This window comes from Neofelis nebulosa, chromosome 8 (genome assembly GCF_028018385.1).
Source record: "Neofelis nebulosa isolate mNeoNeb1 chromosome 8, mNeoNeb1.pri, whole genome shotgun sequence".
NCBI classification, from domain to species: Eukaryota; Metazoa; Chordata; class Mammalia; order Carnivora; family Felidae; genus Neofelis; species Neofelis nebulosa.
The window spans coordinates 25,761,602-25,782,723 of NC_080789.1; the positions used below are offsets into that span (position 1 = coordinate 25,761,602).

Genomic DNA, 21,122 nt, shown 5'->3' on the forward strand with positions numbered 1-21,122 from the left:
TTTCAACGTTTTTTATTTATTTTTGGGACAGAGAGAGACAGAGCATGAGCGGGGGAGGGGCAGAGAGAGAGGGAGACACAGAATCGGAAACAGGCTCCAGGCTCCGAGCCATCAGCCCAGAGCCCGACGCGGGGCTCGAACTCACAGACCGCAAGATCGTGACCTGGCTGAAGTCGGACGCTTAACCGACTGCGCCACCCAGGCGCCCCTATAAAACTTTTCTTAAATGAAAGAGCTGTCTCTATGTCTTACATGTAGTAAGAAAACTGAAAGTTAAAAAATAAAAATCTAAGCAGTTTGTAGGTACCCAAAGGAGTTAGCCAAACTGTTAGCATGTCCCAAAATCAAGAGCTTGGTGAAGGCCTTGTGCAATTTTTATATATATGAAGAAATGATTAGAGTGATTTAGCTATAGAAAATGTGCTTTCTCTTATGGGGTCAATTACCCATATCATTATTTTAGGATTTGAACATCTGGTCTGCTGAAATATGTTATTTAAATTCTATTGTCTGCAAATAAAGTATATTATCAACACCAATCTCGAGTAGTCAGGTATCCAGATGAGAAAAATATAAGAATCTTAAATAAAAAAAATTATGAAATCTGGTGCACCTGGGTGGCCCACTCGGTTGAACATCTAACTTTGGCTCAGCTCGCAGTTCGTGATTTCAAGCCCTGCGTCAGGCTCTGTGCTGACCGCTCAGATCCTGGATCCTGCTTCAGATTCTGTGTCTCCCTCTCTCTGCCCCTTCCCCACTCATGCTCTGTCTCTCAAAAATGAGTAAATGTTAAAAAAAAATTTTTTTTTTAACTATGAAATCTTCTAGAAAAATGTTAACTTAAGAAAACTTTTTACCCTTATCTTTTAGTGTTCTCACTATACAACAGATAAAATCTGATGTTCTAACTATTAAGAAGACCAATAACATATAGGATATGTTTGTGAACTTGTACAGATAACCTGAGAAAGCTATTTAATAGATTACACGTTTCATCCTAGTATTAAATTGTGTTTCCAGTTATATTAAATTGTGTTTCCAATTACAGGTGCTTACTGCATACCAAGTATATGCTAAGTACCATATTTGGGGAAGGATAAAAGAAACTTTTAAAATCAGAACTGGGAGGCGCTTGGGTGGCTCAGTTCGTTCGGCGTCTGACTTCGGCTCAGGTCATAATCATACAGTTCGTAAGTTTGAGCCCTGTGTCGGGCTCTGCTGACAGCTCAGAGCCTGGAGCCTGCTTCAGATTCTGTCTCCCTCTCCTGTGCTTGTTCTCCCACCCTCTCTCAAGAATAAACATTTAAAAATAAGTAAATAAAATGAGAATTGGTACTAGGGTTTTAGCAAAGAATATAAAATAAAGGTCTGAAGGGTGAAAGTTTTCTGTGACTATTAAAGAAATTAGTTTTGGTCTCATTAAAATATATGAACTCTTTGTAGAGCAAAATTTAAACACTGAGAAAGTAAGCAAATACATTAGCTCTAATAGGTTCAGGGGCTTTTTGATGGTAAAATTAGTTTAAGTATGTTTTCATACCCAGTGTTTACTTGATTACCTGTTGATGGTTTTGTACAGTGGGCTAACATGAGATCTTAACCGTTCCATTGAAGGTAGCCTTGTTAGATTGATTCTCAATAGTAGTGATTCTAAGCATCTTTAATTCTTACTGAGCCCTTCCCACTGCTAAGGAGCAAAGTATCTTCCCATACTCTCCTGTACTCTACATATTACTGTCTTTTCAGCCTGCTTGTTGAAGTCTTGACTCCAGTAAATATGTCTGCTGGCTTTTCTGCTAATGCCCTGTGGGTTGATTCCATAAGTTAAAATCTGTGACTGTGAGTAGGGTTTGTTGGAGTTTACAGTAGCTTCTATCTTACTATACTTACCTGATGTTAGGGTAAAGATGTTCTTTCTTCCTTGGGTTTACCATACAGGGAATTTATCATTTTCCTTGACAGGTGGTAGACAATTTAGAGGGTTGGAAGTGTGTTCATTTATAGTCTGTCTACAGGACGTATACTGAAAATTACTGCTGTAATTTACATGTCAACATGGTCTGATTTTTGTTTTGTTTTGTTTTGTTTTGTTTTGCATTTTATAGGAGGCTTAGATAGGGATGGCTGTCTCCAGCCCATCCTTCCCCCTTATCTTTGATCTTTTCTTCCTAAGTATTATATACATACATATATATATATATATATATATATATATATATATATATATATACATACATACATACATACATATTGTATATGAGGAATGCTTGAAATAATTGAAATTAGTAAGCTTGGGGGAAGGAGAATGGGGATTTTCTGTATTAAGTTTTTAAATTATAAGCATTACATAGAATCCTTTTTTTTTCTTTTAAAGTTAAATGTACATAAAGCGAAAAGTAAAATGTTCCTTCCTTTCCCTCTCCTTATCCCCCTCCATTCTAGTTGAGAGAAAAGGTTTTCTGGGGGTTTGTTTGTTTTGTTTTTTGATATGGAAAGTTTTAGAATAAATGGAAATTTTAGGGGTAGTTAATCTCTGTTCCCAGGAGGCCTTATCTTGGAGGTACTTGAGAAAGGCAAAGGCTGTCAGAACTGTTTCCCCTAGGCAGGAAGCCTTCCTTCTTGTGTTACCTCGGTGCCTAACACAAAGCTTAACTCACCAGGAACTCAGTGAACAGCTAGGGTAGTACAGGCACATATCACAGATGGAAGAGTGGATCACGTTCCTGGATAACGCTTTGTCTTTCTACTTGCTCCTTATATCTCTCCTCTTTCCCTCTTTTCTTACTATTTTCTGGTACCTTAATTTGTCCTTACTTCCTTCCTCTCCTTTTCTGGTGCCTTTAGCTAGTGGTTCAGAGCAGGGGATCAAGGTTTTGAAGTGCTGTCTACTAGACTTTCTACTGTAGGATGAACATCTGTAATTAGAAAAGAAATACAGGTACCTTGCTTTACATTACAAAGTAAAGTTCACATAACTAAAAGAATCAGCAACTTCAATGTATAAGTGACATGTGCATTTTATAACTTTCAGAGGTCTTTGTAGCCTGTGTTGCTCATTGTGATCTTTATTTACCAAAGAGGGATAAAGCTAGTGTTTAGAAAGGTGCTTTTAAAAGTATCTTGAGATCTAATAGGACACCTCTAAATTAGGTGGTGACTGAAATTCTTTTAGAAATAGGAAACAGTGTTGTGATATGGGTAAAAGTGTGATTATTCCAAGCTTCAGGATATTACTGTACAAGTAATAAACTCCCAAAAAGAAGCAGTGAAGTAAAACATTTATAACAAGAGTAGGGGTGACCTGCTACAAAATCATGGCTCATATGATCTCATTGCAGGAGTTCTTTACTCAGCCATGTACACTGATGATGAGCTGTTTCACATGACTGATAATGCAGAAGCTTCTGTCTGAAGTCATTTTTTTACCCAAGTCTAGACTTTTAAGTATCTGGAGTAATTGTTTTTTTAATATTACAGATGACACTCAACATGTACATGAGAGAGCATGCATACAAATACCAGGCATTGTTGTCAGTACATTATTCATATAAATTTGTTTGATTCTTATAAAGCCCTTTCAGGTAGGCACTATTATTATCCCCATTTTATGGATGAAGAAACTGAGGCAAATTGAAGTTAAGAGCTTATCACTCATTTTCACTTAGATAGTAAGTGGAAGAGCTAAGATTAAAACAGAATCAGTTTGGGGGCACCTGGGTGCCTCAGTTGGTTAAGTGTCCAACTTCAGTTCAGGTCATGATCTCATGGTTTGTGGGTTCAGGCCCCACATCAGGTTCTGTGCTGACAGCTCAGAGCCCGGAGCCTGCTTGGGATTCTGTGTCTCTCTGTCTCTCTGCCCGTCCCCTGTTCGTGCTCTGTCTCTCACTCTCTCAAAAATAAATAAAAACATTTAAAAAAACAAACAAAAAAACAGAGGCCATTTTGCTCCAAAGCAGATATTCTGCTCCTTCTGGGTAATCTACTAAAGCACGGGTCAGCCAACTTTTTCCATAAAGCGTCAGATGGTAAATATTTTTACCATGTAATCTCTGTTGCAACTGTTCAACTCTGTGGATATAGCATGAAAGCAGCCATAGACAGTCCAATAACAAATGTGCTTGACTATGCTCCAATAGAACTTTATTTGTAGACACTGAAATTTGAGTTTTATGTATTTCCACATGTCACAAAACATTATTCTTGATTTTTTTCCCCACCATTTAAAATGTAAAAACCATTCTTGGCTCATGGGCCTTACAAAAAGAAGCAGACTGGACTTGTCTGTTCATACTGTACTATTTTTGTGTGAGATATTAGGATAAAGTCCACTAATTTATTCATCCATGCAGGAAAGAGAGATCAGGTATCATACTAAATTCTAGGTTACCAAGGATGAACAAGAACAAAACCTTCCAGTTCCTTTTGCCATTCCACTTAAGTTCTACTTCTTCTCCTGTCTGCTTTTTTAAGAATTTATCTTTGAGGCTCTTGGGTGGCTCAGTCACTTGAGTGTCTGACTCTTGGTTTCGATTCAGGTCATGATCCCAGGGTTGTGGGATTGAGCACTGTGTTGTCGATTGAACCCTGCTTAAGATTCTCTCTCTCCCGCAGCCCCTCTCCCCACTCCCTCTCTCTTAAAAAAACAAAAATTCTCTTTTATTTCCTGTCCGTTGCATGTACCAGACATGTTCATATTATCCGATTTAATCTTCATAGCCAGTAGTGTTATCTGTTTTATAGTTTAGAGAAGTATATGGGGCGCCTGGGTGGCTCAGTCGGTTAAGCGGCTGACTTTGGCTCAGGTCATGATCTCACGGTCCGTGAGTTCAAGCCCCGCGTCGGGCTCTGTGCTGACAGCTCAGAGCCTGGAGCCTGTTTCAGATTCTGTGTCTCCCTCTCTCTGACCCTCCCCCGTTCATGCTCTGTCTCTCTCTGTCTCAAAAATAAATACACGTTAAAAAAATAAATAAATAAAGAGAAGTATAAAATAAAAGAGCCTAAATAGGCAGCCATTTACACACAGCCAGGTGAGAAGTAGAGCCTAGATTCAAATGCAAGTCTGTCTTAGGTTTAGGTGTTTTTTTGTTCTCTTCACTGCTGCTTCCTCTTTGCTCCTGGGAATGTATGAAGCTATGATGAAATGCTTTTGACCCTGTCTAAAGGGAATTTGTGTATCTCACTTCTAAAATGGCATGCTTATTTTTACTCCCCTTCCATTTGCCCTGACTCTAGCTTTCAAAGATGCTATCTATACAAGTTTGATAGAAATGTTAAGATGTTTCTTGGTTTCCCAATCAAGGAAGCAAAGGAAAGAAAGAAAGAAAGAAAGAAAGAAAGAAAGAAAGAAAGAAAGAAAGAAAGAAAGAAGAAAGAAAGAAAGAAAGAAAGAAAGAAAGAAAGAAAGAAAGAAAGAAAGAAAAAGAAAGAAAAGAAAGAAAGAAAGAACAAGTTAATAATTTAACTAGTAGAAAGATACACTGATGCATGGGAGGAAGAATGGAGGAAGAAAACCCATGTCCTTTCCTGATGCCCTCTACTGCCTCTCAAGTCTTGAAAGAATAGGACTGTGTCCTTAGCACACTCTGAGAAAGAAATGGGTTCCAGATAGGGGGCCTGGAGTAGATTTTTAGGACAGTTCTTTTGTGGATAGTACCTGAAGAAGACAAATGATAAGTAGAATTGTTCATGTTTAGTTTTAAATAAGGAAGTGAACTGATGTGTTCATGAGTGACAGTTTAACCTCCTCATCTTTGACTACTTATGGGTTCTGAAGAAGCTTACTATCCTTTTCCCCATGGCAGTGGGAAATCCCAATTACAGGTTGTAGTTCCTATTAGAAAATGGAAACACTCAAGTAGGCTTGGCTAAAATAAGATCTGGGACTGAAAGCAGATGTCTCTTGAGTTTAACTACTGGTTTCCTTGTAATTCCCTACTACTTTATTATAGTGGGGTCTGTATTTAATGTAACATTTAATATTCTGTAACATGGAATATGTCATTTCTGTAACACATAGCATTAATACCTTTAATTTGAAAATTGCTGAAGTTTATCATGACAGACTTCAGATGCATATACTAAATATAACTAGGTGCACATGAAGCTAACTTGATACACCCTTCAATGGGATTTATTAGGATAATTATATCCAAAACTACCAGTGCAACTGCTTTGTACTTAAGGATCCCAGAAAATGGCACCCTCTGCGGTGGTTTATTTTTAATGAATAATTGATTAATAATTTGTTATCTAGCATTTATTTATAATATGTAATTTCTAACAAAACTTAGTGTTTAATTTATAATCTAATTAATAACTTAATTACTGATGTTTTAATTATTTTTTATTCACCCTGTTGGTAAGGGAGGGATTTCTGTCCTTCCATTATGGAGATGGTCAAACGCATGACACCCGACAGATGAGATTGACAGCAGTTGGTTGGTCACATATACAGGGGAGGAGGACATAGCCCTCCACATAGGCCCACACTGAGCTTGCACTTGGGAACAGAATGAGTCACCAGGGGCCGTGGAAAGCAGGCTATACAGTATCAAGATAATGGGTCCCCTTTGGTTCCCGTGGGAGGATATGGTTGGCTGGTTTGAATAATTCCATATGTTGGCAAGGAACTAAAATCCTCTACTCAGGTGTAGCCAGAACTGCCCCTGTGATAAAAAAGGTTGTTTGGCTAGGGCACCCTATCTGTGGGAACAGAATAGGAAGGGCAACTTGCAGTCAGGCCGTTCAGCATCCTCTTCGTTTTCCATGGATGTCAAGACAGAATACAATAGGTATTATACCATAGTAGTTTCATATTGACTCACAATCAAGAGCATAGCATGGGCAGAGGGAATGGTCATATTTTCCAAAAGGCCCACCACCTTTTCAGTGGCTGTTAGGATTATGATAAAGAGATATTGGCAGGAGCAGTGTGGCATGTATAATAGACAGAAAAACACATGGTCATCCTGATTAAGAAGATAGTCAAAAGATGAGGTGTTTATGTCTTCATCAATGAGTCCCACTCCTCTGGCCCAGCTCCCCGACTAGGTTCCCTACTCTAGTGTTAGAACCTGGCAAAGCCAAGGAGAGGAGTGGGTATCCCCATTTCCTATCATGGATGGATGATTGTCTTTTCTGCCATGGCTGCCCTCCAAGAGAGGGATCTGTCTCTAATTTAGTAGACACTCTTAGCCTCTCATCACACAGAAATCCCCACCACCACCCTGCCTCCAGCACCTTCCACAACACTTCAATTCCTACCTCCAAGCCTTTGCTTATACTGCTTCCCTTCCCTCCAACTTAGGATGCCTTTGCTCCTCTTTATTCATTGGAGTCTTTCACGTGCTTGTGCCTTAAATTTCTGACTGCCCCAGCCTGCATGAGGTATCTATTTCTCTGGTTCTGTAGCCCTTAATGTCTGTGCACTGACTTTAACATTTAGCATGCACTAACTTTTAGTTGTACTCTTCAGAAAATAGTCCCTGCCTTTATCCTAATTCTTGTGGTATTAATTCCTTCTGCCTTTATCTGTATAGAAAAGTTTCACTCAGCAGGTAAAAAGAGAAGCAACCAATAGAATTTACAGTTTGAATATTAACTAATTCTATTAGATTATCTTCATCCAGCCCCTAAAATAATATGATACATAATAAGTCCTCAATATTTATTGAAATAAATGGCATAGCAGTTTTATATTTTTTAAAAATATGTAAAAACGTGTGTAAATATGTGTGTGTGTAAATGTGAAGCATCCATGTGTGTATGTGTGTCTAAATATGAAGCACCCTCATGTAGCCCTCCCAACCCCTTTATTTCTAGTGGCCTTTATTTGTGTGGTACTAATGAGTTACATAAAGGGAAGAAAGGATGTTGGGTCAACCCTAACTTTATTGAAAACTTTTATTTTTCAACACAGTAAACTTTGCTACAATGACAAAACTGGATTGGCAACCTGCTATATTTTATTTGGAAGCATTTCTCCTACCCCCCCCCCCATCTAATATATTTTATTTATTTATTTTTACATCCAAACTTAATTATTGATTTAAATTTACATCCAAATTAGCATATAGTGCAACAGTGATTTCAGGAGTAGATTCCTTAATGCCCCTTACCCAAATAGCCCACCCCCCCACCACAACCCCTCCAGCAACCCTCTTATATTCTCCATATTTAAGAGTCTCTTATGTTTTGTCCCCCTCCCTATTTTTATATTATTTTTGCTTCCCTTCCCTTATGTTCATCTGTTTTGTATCTTAAAGTCCTCATATGAGTAAAGTCATATATTTGTCTTTCTCTGACTAATTTCGCTTAGCATAATACCCTTTAGTTCCATCCACGTAGTTGTAAATGGCAAGATTTCATTCTTTTGATTTCCGAGTAGTAATCCATTGTGTGTGTGTGTGTGTGTGTGTGTGTGTGTGTGTGTGTGTGTGTGTATACACACATACACCACATCTTTATCCATTCATCCATCGATGGACATTTGGGCTCTTTTATTTGGAGACATTTCTAAGCTTAATAGAACGCTTTTCTGTTTGTATTAACAAAAAGGTTTTGGTCCACATTTCTTGAAAAGTATTTTAGGGAATCATTCTCAAACCAAATTTTAAGAAAGCAAAATTGCTGGTAATTAAATGTTTGGTATTTATTTTAGCTAGTGCTTGTATCAGGAGACATTTTTATCACAATCTATTCCTCTCCACCTAGGAGCAGCTCATGATTGAACCAGATTCTCCCAGCTAAGCTAGAGGGACAAGAGTGCCTATTGGACTGTGATCAGCCTTAGGCTCCTCTTATGACATCAGGATTGCACCAGGAACCCTGGAGGGCATGATCATCCTTATTTACAGGCTAGGAGTTCTCCCACAACCCAGAGTGCTGTGGGAGATGCCTAATAGTATGGTGCTGTTTGCTGTGGCATAGTCAACAAGTTGTGTGGTTATTCTGTGGCCCCTGTAGAATGTTGAACAATCCCTTTACAACTTCTTTTTCTCTCTCTTTTAAGTTTATTTTATTCTGAGAGACAGGGAGAGAGCGTGCATGTGCGCACGAGCGGGAGAAGGACAGAGAAAGGGAGAGACAGAAACACCAGCAGGCTCGTGCTGTCAAGTGCGGAGCCCAATCAGGGCTTGATCTCAGAAACTATGAGATCATGGCCTGAGCCCAAATCAAGAGTCGGACGTTTAACTGACTGAGACACCCACGCACCCCTTTTCCATTTGTCTTTTAAACCATTTTTGGAGTAGTCCTGTAATGACTGTATCTTAAATAGCAGCCTCGGGGTACTGATCCTGATTTTGTTTTTAATTGTCAGTCTGCAGTTTAGAGAATCCTAGTAACAAATGCGTATCTAGGGAAGGAAATGGAAATGGTATTTAAAAGGTTAAGGTTGCCCCTGGAAAATGAAGTGGGCATGTTTTTCAAAGTGCATCACTAAAGCCTGGTATTCTTTCCTGACAGTGTCGCCTCAAATCAGCTTTTAAACTGTCCTTCAGTTTATATTTCAAGGAAGCTGGGTATTTCTCTGTGGTTTCTTTTTTCTGAAGCCATAGAATTCCAGCTTGGTAGTTTTAAAGTCTTGGTTGTTAACACCTCTAAATTCATGACCCAAAGAGTAAAACACTAACCGTATGCATTTTATGCTGCAGGTTTCTTGATTTCATTTCCTTTCCTTTTTTGGTAACATACTCCTGCTGTGCTATCCCTTATTGTAGTGATTTTATTTGTATTGTATGTTTTATTAATCAAAGTGTTTAATTCAAGAAAGTTAATGCATTATATACATGTGTGAAATTAAAGATTATTTTTACTGAAATCAAGATAATAAAATCCATTAATGTTTAAAATGAAAATAAAGTATGTTCTAACCTTTAGTCTGTCTCTCAAAAGAAGATTAAAGGTTAATATATATTTAAAAACTAATGTATATACCTTTCTTTGAGGGGAAGGATTTCTGCTGTTACACTATAATTAGAACATCAGCCATCCACGGCTTACATATTACTGAAACATTGACGTTTCTTTTTAGTTAAAGCAGTTAGGAATAGAGAAGACCTAGCAGATGATCTGGTTTGCCTCTTAGCACGTAGAGGTCACACTTGAAGAACCTGATTTTTGATGAGGTCAGATAAGTTTGCTGCAGACTCAGTGTTATCTCTTGGCTTTTATGCTCTGTCACCCTGGCTCTGCACATACTTAACAATAATTGTGCAAGAGTCTACAGTTGGAAAACCTAAAAACATGCCACAAATATATGCATCTTTCGTTATTCGAGGATGAAAATGGCCACATATACCCATTTACAGTTGTGCCATATTCCCTAAGAGTAGTAGAGAGATAACTTACTCATTTTATTATTATTTTTTTTTATTTTTTTTTTTATTTATTTTTGGGACAGAGAGAGACAGAGCATGAACGGGGGAGGGGCAGAGAGAGAGGGAGACACAGAATCGGAAACAGGCTCCAGGCTCCGAGCCATCAGCCCAGAGCCTGACGCGGGGCTCGAACTCACAGACCGCGAGATCGTGACCTGGCTGAAGTCGGACGCTTAACCGACTGCGCCACCCAGGCGCCCCAACTTACTCATTTTAAAGATAGTTCCCAGGAAAATCATCTGAGTGGAAAATGGAGAAAATTCTCCAAGTACTGGGTAATTGAAAAGAGGACATGAAAACAAGAATAAGAGTGGTTTCTAAACCGTTTTTTATTGATTTGATTTATGGTTTTCAACCCGACCCCTGAATCAAAAGTTCAGTAAAGGAGCTGAAATAACAGAGTAGAACATTTTCTGGTAAAACTAAATGTAAACACTTTCCTGGTGAAAATTGTGAACCAATATTATGTAGTTAACATATAATAATACATAACTTATTAAAAAACATTTTTATTTTTCTATGTAGTGTTCATCCTTCAAGTGCTTAACAGTTTTTTCTGTTCATTCTGTGATGAATATGAAAGCAGCCAAAGGAAACACATAATCACTAAGTCATAATGAGACAGCATTTGTAGGAGAATTATAACAACATCCTGAGGAGTAGCAGGTTCTGCTCAGTTTGGTCCAGGAGTGGTAGAAAGAGGAAGCGAAAGATCTCAGAAGTTCAGATTTACATGTTGTGACTTGAAAATTAGAAAGAAACTTTGAAGGTGAGGACACTGGAATAATCTTTTTTCTTCAAGTTTAGGAGGAATTACATGGAACATTCTATGTTTCGGGGGCTCAGATAAGAGAGGAAGAAGATAACTAGATTCATCAACAAAGAGGACAGGATTCAATGCTTTGAAAGTGCTCCTCAGTTCACTGTGCTTCTCCTTTTCCTTTCTCTGTTCTCCTTGTTCTCCCCTCCCTTTGCTGGAATTTTTCAGGTTAATGGAGGTTCACAAGGATGTTTTGGTGGTGATGTCTGCCTCGGCCTTGTGCAGTTTTATGTTCTGAAAAACTCTTAGGGGAGATAGATTAAATGAGTCTTTTTAAAAAGACAGTTCCTTCTAAAAGAGAAACCCTCCTTCGTGTGATATCTTACCTAAAAGAGAAATTTCATGTACTTACAGGGGAGGGTGTACTGTGCCTATATAGCAAATAACATAAAAAATACATAATTTTAAAAAATTGTTTTTACAGTTTATTTTTGAGAGAGTAAGTGTAATTGGGGCAGGGGTAGAGAGAATCCCAAGCAGGCTCCATACTGTAAGCGCAGAGCCTGATGTGGGGCTTGAACCCACAAACCATGAGATCATGGCCTGAGCTGAAACCAAGAGTCGAACGCTCAACCAACTGAGCCACCCAGGTGCCCCCCAAAATACGTAATTTTTTAAAAAGTGATGGCGTTAAGTAATCAGATGTGCAGATCCAAATGTGTAGGTAGATCCTTGACATGTGGAATTGAAGACAGCTGCCTAATCAGTGGGAATTTACTTCTGGCTCTACTTTTCTCTGCCCTTACCTCATCCAGACTTGGAAAGGATGGCCTGGGGAGGTAGAGCCCAGTCTTGACTCTTTTTGGGTTGTGTTTGCAGCTTACTTTCCTTTTACTTCGATTATCAAATTGTGAAATAACCAGGCAGGAAATTGTGGAGGAAACACTATGTCCTGTTCCTTTAACCCGCAAGGCTGACAGTGTTAGGACGATATCTTCCTGACAGTGGGAAGGAAATGTAAAGAATAGATGAGCCCCCAACTCAATGACTGGCATCAGTAAGAAGTCCATATTTCATTATCTGAGATCTAAAGTTATCTATATAGATTTGAAAGCTGCTAAGAATTATGTGGGAAAATAGATTAATCAACAACTTTTCTCTGTTTGAACATGTAGACACAAACGTGTAAATATGGATGCTAAATGCCATCTTTCCTGATTTTGCTGCCAAGCCCGTTATCTTTTCTTTAAAATCATGTCCCTTGTTAAGAAATTTCTGTTTCAATTGATGTCCCCCTCATTTTGCTGGTGACTTGAAGGAAGACTCTGGTTTTTCCCCTACCTTTTTACCATAGCCCTGATGAAGTTTTTAACTCTTATATCTAGCCCTTCCTCTTAATTCCTGATGTAGCCAACCTCATTCAGGCTGTCTATACTGTTGAAATTACCTCTCAGATCCCTATCCACTTCTATCCCTGTGCCCGCCCCTTTCAGCCCCCATTGAGTTACAAGATTAGTCTTCCTAAAACCTTGCTTTGCTTTGCTTTGCTTTGCTCACATTCCTCCCTTGCAAGCTTCAGAAATTGTAAATGGTCGGGGCGCCTGGGTGGCGCAGTCGGTTAAGCATCCGACTTCAGCCAGGTCACGATCTCACGGTCCGGTCCGCGAGTTCGAGCCCCGCGTCAGGCTCTGGGCTGATGGCTCGGAGCCTGGAGCCTGTTTCCGATTCTGTGTCTCCCTCTCTCTCTGCCCCTCCCCCGTTCATGCTCTGTCTCTCTCTGTCTCAAAAATAAAAATAAAAAACGTTGAAAAAAAAAAATTAAAAAAAAAAAAAAAAAAAGAAATTGTAAATGGTCTACCATTTACTATCCAGATATATAGGGAGCTCCTTTTACTTCAATTTAATCTTTTGAGGGGGACCTCACTGATGCTAATTAGGACTATCCTTTTCACTGTTTGGGTCGGGGGACTGGGGCATGGGCTGGGCCTACAGGCCTGGGTTGATGGAAGGGATGTTGTTCTCTTTTCTGTTGTCATTAATGGGAGAGAGGTATGGATTAAGGAAATCTTTGAGGTCTACTGGAAGATTTGAGTCTTCTTGTTGAAGGCCTACAAGCTGAGTATGGACTCTGCTATTGTTCATGACCCTTGACAGGCTAGTACCTGTTATCTTCTCCAAGCTTGTTTTCCATTATGTGTAGGAGACTCCTGCTGCAGCCTGAATATTCTTTTTGTTTTCTGAAAACAAATATTCCCACTTCCACACCATTGAGTATGATGCTTAGGATGCCCCTTCTCCTTTAAACCATACACTATTGCAGTATTCCCCCCCAAACCTTTCTTTATGATCACCGCTGCCATAAATACTTACCATCTGAACGTCTGAAATTTGACACTCTTTGCTTTCTAATATAATTTTTGTTTACTCACTAAAACTTTACTGAGGGCCCATTATGTGTCAAGCAGGATCCTGGGGGTTCAACTGAAAAAGACCATTTTCTTGTCCTTAGGAGTTTACATTTTAGGGAGGGAAACAAATATATCACCATGTGCAGTTGAATGAGATGGTGTAGGATTCAGAAGAGACAAGTAAACCAATGTGGTTAGGGAGGGGTTGGTCAGGGAAGGTTTTCTGTAGGAAAGCAACTTTCAGAACTAACAACTCCCAACATTTTATGGCAGTTACGTTTTGATCCATGTCCTTTTAATACTTAAAGCTTTTTTTTTTTTTCTTGTCCTTAAATTAACTGTTGTAAATATTTATATCCCTAACAGTTGTGGCTACTAGCTTCCTACTGTATCCTTAATAATGGCTTTCCAAATGTTGGACCAGGAAACACCTCTCAGCTCTCTCTTCAGACAAAGTAAACCTAATTTCCTCACAGGTGCTACAAGCTCTGTTACTGATTATTCAAAATTTTTATACTGTTGAGTCTAAAAGAGTGCACTGATTCAAAAAACCAAATTACTGGGATCTTGTTATAACCAGACTGTGATTCATTGCAGCAGGGTGAGGCCTAAGGCTTTATATTTCTGAAAAGCTTCCTGGTGATGCTGAAGCTGGTCATAGATTGAATGTGTTTATGAGTAACAGGGTTTTAGAGGACGAAAGATGAAGAATTAAGATAAAAAGAAGTGAAGGTACGTTTTCTTTTGTTTATATGGATGGATCCTGCAGTCTCTGCATCCTGTTAACTTTATTTTATGCTAGCTAATTTAAATCACCTAATTACCCAGCTGGGTTGGGCTCCTGTCCCTGCAACCAGAGACAGTGAATCTTGCCAGTGATCTGACTAGAAAGCTTCCATTCTCCACCCCCACCTCCTCCCTAGAGAGTGAGTCTCCTCCATGTCATGGGGAGCTATGATAAGGCACGCACCCACCTAGTTGAGGCTGCAATATGATTCTCTGAAGCCCTCTAGCTACTGAATAATAAGGAACCCCTGTCTTTGGCAGAGGGAGGTGTTCCTTTTGGCATTCTGCCTTCACCCAACTGGTTTGTGTAACATTTGAGTTCCAGGAATGGCATCTGAGGCTAGTCTGTATCCTACAATGTGTAATCAGGAACTGGCAGAAAATTCATCTTTAGCTTTTAAGATTCCTGTTAGAAATTTTCATAACTTGTAGGAGCCTTGGCAGTTGAATGACCTGACCTTGATCTGTAAAGGGGCCTGCCAGGGTGAAATGCAACTCTCTTTATTCCGTGTGAGTGTTTCTCCTGATGATTTTCTGTGATCTTTTACTGACTCTTCTGCAGATATTCTTATAGACTGCAGACAGGAAAGCAGTTGCTACAGATAATTTCTTCCTGAGCCTTTACAACCAAAGTTAGAAAGAATTATTTCTGTTGTCTTCCTGGAGAACTTTGCTGTGGAATTCCCCCCTACAGACTGGATTGCAACAATAGCTCTTAGATTCAAGAGATCTGTCTCAATACAAAATGGGAAATGTTGATGACGTCAGGCTGGCGAGGCAGAGTTGGTAAATGAGCTGGTACAGTGGTTTTCAAACTTCCAACATGTATCTCTTGGGGCCCTGCACCCCTAGAGTTTCTGATTTAGCAGGTCTGGATCAGAGCCCAAGAATTTTTAACATCCTTGTCCCTTCCCATGTCTTATGATGTGGTTACATAAAAGGAATTGGTGATAATCAGGGAAGTTGGGCACGTGTTCATAATAGCACATGCATGGTTTATTGTGTTCACCGTCATTACCTCCCAATTCTGGTAGATTTATTAGTTGCTTTAAAACAAACAACAAATAAACAAAAACTGAGACCCAGGGAAACACCACCTTTTCTAATGTTCCTGTTTAGCCAGTGAGTGCCCTTTTGTGGTAATACAGTCCATATCCCATGAGGCTTCTTGGTTTATAGGGGTAGAGAGACCTGATCTTTTCGAGTAAGGAGATGTGGAAGCATAGGATTAGGGCAGCTAGAAAACTTGCTTCTCATCCACCTTCCTATCATGAAGATACATGTTTTTCAAGATGTTTATTTTAATCTCAAGATGAGTTTGTGTTTTTGACAGCTGAGATAGGAAAGAGAGGGGAATTTTGGTTGGTCTGGCTATTTCCATCCCTGTGTTTACATCCCTTAGGTATACCTGGAATAAGATGGTTGATCATGTTTGTTTTTTGGTAGTATTCCTTGTTATTAAAGGTGACTAATGCAATACTTTTTATTGAAACAGTTCTGGAACATCCCAGGAGGGACACAACGATCTTGACCTTGGTCTTGGTGAACTTCCTTCAGATGAGGAAGAAGACCTCAACAGTTCTGACGAAGACGATGTCAGCTCTGATTCTAGTAAAGGGGACCCTGACCTGGGAGACAAACAGGTATATATTAGTATTTAATTGTTTCTACTTTTGTATTTGTTGGTCTCTCATATAATTTGGAGATAATATTTATCAGCATGATAGGCACAAAATCCCTAGTTAATTTTTTCTTAAAACTTATAATATAACATTTTCTTTTTTTTTTTTAATTTTTTAAATGTTTATTTTTGAGAGAGAGGGAGGGGCAGGGGTGGGGCAGAGAGAGAGAGGGAGACTGAGAATCTGAAGCAGGATCCATGCTGTCAGCACAAAGCCTGACATGGGGCTGGAACCCACAAAGCATGAGATCATGACCCAAGTTGAAGTCGGAAGCTTAACTGACTGAGCCACCCAGGCGCCCCCTTTATAAAACATTTTCTAATTCAAATTTAGTTCTTGGTATAATATAGTGCCTAAGATAATCATATTTCTAAATGCACATCACTTAGAGACTAGTAGTTTTTGAGAAATTATTTTTGGCAATGTCCATTGGTTTTCTTTTTGATAATGAAAATCCCCTCTTAGGATTGTTCCTTGAATCCAAGTGAGTCTACTTGAAAGAAAGGAATTAGATGCATTTCAGATTTAATGAAGTCTTTTCAGAGATAGAATAAAGACTTGTTAATAACATACCGGGATTTCCTTTGAAGTGAGTCAGTTTTTGTGTATTTACACTATACATGAAACAAGATTGTCCATGTGTTGTTAATTATTTAAGATATGTCAATACATGGAGGTTTATTATATTGTTTCTCTAGTTTGACATGAGTGCTTCATTTTAAATATATTTTTTAATAAAGACATACTTACAAGGGGAAAAATAGTATATTAACAATAACCCTAAAATGTGTTGGAATGTTACAGCAAAATAGAATTTGAAAGGATCCGCATAGCAAGCGTATCAAACCATAGAGAAGAAAATCCCTGTCATCCAACTTCTATGCCATAATTTATCAATCCATTGTTTCCTGTTTAATATATTTTTGCTTTGTTTAAATTTATTTCAGCCTTAAATGAATGGCATAAGTTATGTAATTATCTTGGTTTAAATCCCAGCTCCAATACTTAGGAGCAGGGTAGATAACTTTGGGCAAATTACTTAATCTCTTTAAGCTAAAGAGCCTCCATTTTATGAAGAAAAGAACAGAATTTATCTCAGATAATTGTCAGGACTAAATGATCTGATATGTGTAAAGCCTTAGAACACTGTTCAGTACATGGTAGGAACTAAATGATTATTTCTTGCAATATTTCATGCTGCAAAGTACTGACTCATAAGAGTTGGGAGTAACCACTAGAAATTATTTAGCCTTAAGGCAGGTGAGTTTGTAAGATACCTAAGACAGATTGAGTGACTTCTTATAGGCCCACAGCATCCCTCAGCAGTGTGTAGGTTTTACTTTGATTATTAAGGAATTCCTCCTATGTTTTACTGGTAGCTACCATCTCTGATTTGAAAGCTCATTTTCCTTGTTGCTGCTTCATAGATATAGATTCTACAAGTATTTATAAAATACTACTTCCCAGATATACCAGACATAAAAAGTATGTACAAGACATAAAGCAGTGCTTAATGTTTTTGCTCTTGAACAGCTTACATCCTAACGGGACAAGAGGGGCCATATATGCATAAAAACAGTGAGATTTTCAGATAATTACATGCTGTGAAAAGAATAAAACAGAGCAATGTGCTAGAAACTGAGGAGGCTACTTAGAATAAAAGCCTCTAAGAAAGTGATATTTGAGAAATAAATGACTGGTAAGATCCAAATCCTTCGGAGTTTGGGGAAGAGCCTTCCAATGGTCTTCTTCTCAAAGGACTATAATTAAATCAACCTTTACTATCTTTGATAAGCTGCAAGTTCTTTTTCTAACAAGTACTGTTTCCTATTATTTGCATCTGTTTTATTTCTCTTGTTCAAACCCTTTTGATTTCTCCCCATAGTTCTTGAAGTATGGTAACCAAAAGCAGTATCCACATTCTACTAGGGATCTCACTGACATATGCGTAAAAGAACGATTTCTCTCTAACCCTTTTGTATTATGCATCTTTCCACCACATCCGGTCACAATACTGCCTGGTTGACTCATTTGTTTTGTAGTCATTGGAGACTTCCAGAGTTCCTTCCTTTGTATTTGTACTGGCCTTTCCTTTCCCTTCTGGTATTTATATTATTAGTTTTTGTCTTTAGTTGTGCCACACTGCTGTTAAATATTTTTCTGTTTTTAAAATGAGATTATTTCTGGGGTGCCCGGGTGGCTCAGTTGGTTAAGTGTCTGACTTCAGCTCAGGTCATGATCTCACGGTTCATGAGTTTGAGCCCCACGTCGGTCTCTGTGCTGACAGCTCGGAGCCTGGAGCCTGCTTCGGATTCTGTATCTCTCTCTCTCTCTGCGCCCCCCCCCCCCCCCCCCCCCGGCTCACACGCTTGCTCTCTCACTCTCTCTTTGTCAAAAATAAGTAAACATTAAAAAAATTTTTTTGATGAGATTATTTCTTCAGTTAATCACGGACACTTAATAAGATTTTTTTATACCTGATTCTAGTGTATTAATGATCTCCCTTTTTGAAGTGTCAGCCATCCTGACAAGCTTGAGTCAGCAATGGCAATAATAAAAAGAGCTAACTCTCCCTTTCTAGACAGTTGCTGATCCATCTAAGCATAGCCTGGTGAATGCTTTCCTCTTAAGTAATCTGCTTTCAAAGTGGTTAAGAAGAACACGGTCTTGGGAGCCAGATTGTCTGCATTCTTACCACTTACCAACTCTGTGATCTTGAGCAATTTACTTAACACCTTTATGCCTTAGTTTCCTCATCTGTGGGAAGAAGAGGGAGTAGGGTAGATAGTTGTTTTTCTTTTCTTTTTTTTTTTTTTGACACTTGTTTTTATTCTTTAAGATTATTGTGATGATTAAAGATGATACACTGTTTAAAACAGTTCCTTACACAAATTGAGTGCTTAGTATTTCCAATCATTCCTTATATAACCAAATATAATTTCAAGCTTGCCTTGTCTTATCTTTGATGAATAAATCTGAAGCATGTTTACATAGAAGGCAGTAATATGTTCTAACAAAAACATGAAATTTGGCATTGTAAGATCTGTGGTTCAGTCCAGCTCTGCCACTTACTAGCCATTTGACCATGGTCAAATGATTATTTTAAGTCATTTAGTTTATTTGCACCAATCTCCTATCACAATGGATTTCAAGTGACAATAAAAAAAGTATGTAGTACAAAAAGTCAAAATATGTAGTTAAAGAAATCAAAGGGTTAATAGATTGTGCTGGAGCTATTGGACATCCACATGCCAAAGAATAAAGTTAGACCTCTTCCTTTTACCGTACACAAAAATTAACTCAAATGTATAATTGACCTAAATGTAGGAGCTGAAACTATAAAACCCTTATAACCAAAATACAGGAATAGCTCTTCATGACCTTGGGTAGGCAGAGGCTTCTTTGATGCAACAACAAAGGTATAAGTGATGTGAGGAAAAATAGACAAGTTGGACATCATCAAAATTAAAAACTTCTGTGCTATATACAGTACCATCAAGAAAATGAAAAGATAACTCACAGAGGAGAAAATATTGGCACACATCTCTGATAAAGGACTTATATCCTGAATATGTAAGGAGCTGTTACAACTCAATCATAATAAAAAATAGCCCAATTACAAAAATGGGCTAACAATCTGAATAGACATTTTTCCATAGAAGATATACAAATGGCCAGGAATGTGGAGAAATTGGAAGCCTTATACACTGCTGGTGAGAATGTAAAATGACACATACGGCCTCTTTGAAAAACAAATGGCAGTTCTTCAAAAGGTGAAATTTAGAGTTAGTATATAACCCAGCATTTCCGCTCCTTGGTATATACCCACATGAAGTGAAAATATATGTCCATAAAAACCTTGTGCAAGAATGTTCATGGTAACATTACTCATAATAAGCAAAAAAATGGAAGGAACTCCAGTGCCCTTCCACTGATAAATGGATCCATCAACTGATGAATGTATAAACAAGTGTACTGTATCCACACAATGGAATATTACTTAGCAATTAGAAAATGTGCTCGTGCATGCTACAACATGGATGAAGCTTAAAAATAGGCTGAGTAGAAGTCAGTCACAAAAGATCTCATGTTTTATGATTCCATTTACATGAAATATTCAGCATAAGCACATCCATGGAGACAGAAAGTAGATTAATGCTTGCCAGGGGTTGGACAGAAGGGAGGATGGGGAGTGAGTGACTGCTTACAGGCATGGAGTTTCCTTTAGGGGTGATGAAAATGTTTTAAAGTTAGGTTGTGGTAATGAGTACATAACCCTGAATATATTGAAAACCATTGAATTTATACTTTAGAAGAGTAAAATTTTATGGAATGTGAATATTTTAATGAATCTATTAAAATAAAAAATCCTGCTAAAGGAAAACAGTAAAGCTAAGTGGAAGATTGTACAGAGTAGTGCCTGTGGTGTAGTCCTATATACATCAGCCAAGAAGAGGAAACAAATTTGGCTTTCTCACAACCAAGTAAAGAAGGTGGTAGCAGTTTCCAAAGGAAAAAGTCTTTGGAGTAGAAGCATAGTAAGACCACTTCTTTTATAATTTCTTTGATCCTCAATTTCTTCATTGACACAATGAGACAGTAATATTCCCCTGAGTTGTTGTGAAGATAATACAGGGTACATAGTTGTAACATACCGGCTAATAATTGTAAAAACACTCTGAAGTCAAGAAAGTTTATGCACATTAGGCACGTGTAATACACTTCTATGATTGTGATTGTGATAGGTTTATTGGTTTTTAGGGCTATTGTTACAAAATATCACTAACTGGGTGGCTTAAAACAACAGAAGTTAATTGTCTCACAGTTCTGGAGGCCAGATGTCCAAAATCACAGTGTGGACAAGGCCATGCTCCCTCTGAAGCCTATAGGAGAGACTCTTTCCTTCCTATTTCCCAGTGGCTTGCCTGCAATCCTCGCTAATCCTTGGCTTATAGCTATATTACTTCAGTCTCTTCTTCCATCATCACAGAGTGCTCCCTTCATGTGTGCCTGTGTCTCTTCTCTTCTTATAAGGACCAATCAGATTAGGGGCACATCCTAGTCCAGTATGACTTCATCTTAACTTACTAATTACATCTGCAACAAC

General features: G+C 38.4%; 1 protein-coding gene across 3 annotated transcripts in view; it reads left to right on the plus strand.

Moving 5' to 3' along the window:
* Positions 1-21,122, plus strand: part of FGD6 (FYVE, RhoGEF and PH domain containing 6) — a 120,312-nt gene that overhangs the window by 21,710 nt on the left and 77,480 nt on the right. For all 3 annotated transcript variants that reach the window (XM_058741759.1, XM_058741760.1, XM_058741761.1), the window contains exon 3: positions 15,829-15,976. In XM_058741759.1, coding sequence (XP_058597742.1) covers positions 15,829-15,976 — 148 coding nt within the window. The remainder of the gene's footprint in view (positions 1-15,828; positions 15,977-21,122) is intronic.